The sequence below is a fragment of the Vespa velutina genome, chromosome 21 (genome assembly GCF_912470025.1).
Source record: "Vespa velutina chromosome 21, iVesVel2.1, whole genome shotgun sequence".
NCBI classification, from domain to species: domain Eukaryota; kingdom Metazoa; phylum Arthropoda; class Insecta; order Hymenoptera; family Vespidae; genus Vespa; species Vespa velutina.
This window is the reverse complement of record NC_062208.1, coordinates 3,641,438-3,643,325: the sequence shown is the minus strand read 5'-3', so window position 1 is coordinate 3,643,325 and position 1,888 is coordinate 3,641,438. Positions and strand designations below refer to the sequence as shown.

At 28.4% G+C, this 1,888-nt stretch overlaps 1 protein-coding gene across 1 annotated transcript; it reads right to left on the bottom strand.

Moving 5' to 3' along the window:
• Positions 1–395: 395 nt before the first annotated feature.
• On the bottom strand, positions 396–1,853 carry LOC124956247 (39S ribosomal protein L47, mitochondrial). Its single transcript, XM_047511783.1, has 5 exons — positions 1,521–1,853; positions 1,246–1,413; positions 964–1,178; positions 716–875; positions 396–637 (listed from the first exon to the last, which is right to left on the bottom strand). The coding sequence occupies exons 1-5, from the start codon at positions 1,640–1,642 to the stop codon at positions 499–501; spliced, it is 804 nt and encodes a 267-aa protein (XP_047367739.1). The 5' UTR covers positions 1,643–1,853; the 3' UTR covers positions 396–498.
• Between the last annotated feature and the right edge of the window lie 35 nt (positions 1,854–1,888).

The window sequence follows — 1,888 nt, the reverse complement described above, 5'->3', positions numbered from 1 at the left end:
TTTTACATCACTAATATTTAAGTTTCTCGTGCTTTGTAATGTCCCAGCGAATGCACTATTGTTTAAATATTAATTTATTTTTACTCCGTGTACATTATAGAATGTTAAAATATTTAACATTAAAATTATCGAAAGTATTAATTTCTAAGTTTTCACGTCTATGAAGACAGAGATGCTTATTCTCCAAAAGAAAACATTGTTTCGATAACAATCAAAGTCCGTTCGTTTCTGTTGACGTAAACAGACAATGGTCTCGTACCTTTCATTGATATTAGATGATGACTCGGAGTTCAATATTTAATCGTAATTGAAATGTTAAGGTAAAGTTATTTCATATTTAACGCGTAAAAAATAGAATTTATTAAATACCTAAATGTACAATAGAGCAATTGATGTAACGGAAGGTAATTACTTTTATTAATATACAATAAAGTTGTTATAATTTACAATTAATTAAATTATTATAGGTTATACTTTAATAAAACAATGATTATTGCATTATGATATAAAATGTCCTTGTGATTTTTTACAGCGTTTTGCTTTTTCCAAATCTACAGATGGATATTTCTCTTTGAATGCATTAATATCCATATTTGGGAATCTTCTGAGCAAGATCAAAGCTTTCTGAAAATCGCGGCTAAATAAATGAAAAAACAAAATTAGTATAACAGATATTAAATCACATATAATAGACGAAATATAATAATAGACGTACTTTCTTGCTTTCCGTTTAATATTCCATAATTTTTCTCTATACAATCGTAGAAATTTGCGTACTGCATAACCCTGATATCCAAAGAAATGTTTTTTATACCACTTGCTGTTCATAAATTGTGGTATAGAGTATTCGCGCATACGATAATAAAATTTGTAACCTAGAAAAAAACGAAAGAAAAAGGAAAACATTGGAAAATTGGTTTCGATCTGATCGAATATATGAATGAAACTTTTGAAATAACATACCAAGCGCATTGTATACAAATTTCCCTGGGCGTTCTCCTGTTTCTCCAGTTTCAAGTAAATGATAAGCTTTATTTCTTTCACGAATTACAGATTCTAAATTTGACATACTCATTTCAACTTTATCTACTCGTTCAGGATTTGGAAAGATCTTATACTTTCTTTTGCATGCTTCTTCCATCGTTAAGAGCATATTACGCTCCTTTAATAACACGAACCTATAATTTCTTGAATTACATTTGGAACTTATTTGTCTAGGTTTGACAGTCAAAATAATAAATTTACCATAACTTGTGAAGATCTTCATTACTTTTTAATCTTAATTCATCCATCTTCCATGAACGTCCAACTTTTACTTCATCTTTACCCCAATTAATTGTGTCATCAAAGAACTCCATTAAATCATATTTTGTTGATGAAGCATGCAATAGTGCACATGGTTGCATAGGTAATCTATCCAATTATTAAGAAAATATAACAATCGAAAAAGATCATTCTATATATTATAATGGGAATTATAATTAAACGAATGAAATACGTTCAAGCGATTATATACAAACCTTCGAATAAACCTAGTATTAGAAACTAAATTAATATTATTGGATAATGATAAGTTTGTAATAAGTTTCGTCACATTGTTCACCAATTTTGATATTTGTACAGCTTTTGTTAAAGATGCCATTTTTCATTAAATTCTAAACTAATCATTTATTGAGGAAGACATTAATCCATATTGATTTAGTAAATTATTTAAACGGCTGGTGGCGCTACTGTAGGATCCTACGAACCAATCGCAAATCGTTTTCGATGAACCGTTCTTCTAGCCAATCACGACGTTGCTCACATATTTCTCAAATTAGACGTTACAGTTGTAAGTGAATAATTTATTTAATTAATTTTTATTTAATACTTGGCACATTTTACGAAT

Bases quoted from the DNA above. Each gene is read 5' to 3' on its own strand.
- LOC124956247 (XM_047511783.1), bottom strand. From the start codon at position 1,642: ATGGCATCTTTAACAAAAGCTGTACAAATATCAAAATTGGTGAACAAT. The intron at 876-963 runs GTATGTTATTTC...GTTTTTTTCTAG, and splicing joins ATTTGTATACAATGCGCTTG to GTTACAAATTTTATTATCGT. The intron at 638-715 runs GTACGTCTATTA...TCATTTATTTAG, and splicing joins ATTAAACGGAAAGCAAGAAA to CCGCGATTTTCAGAAAGCTT.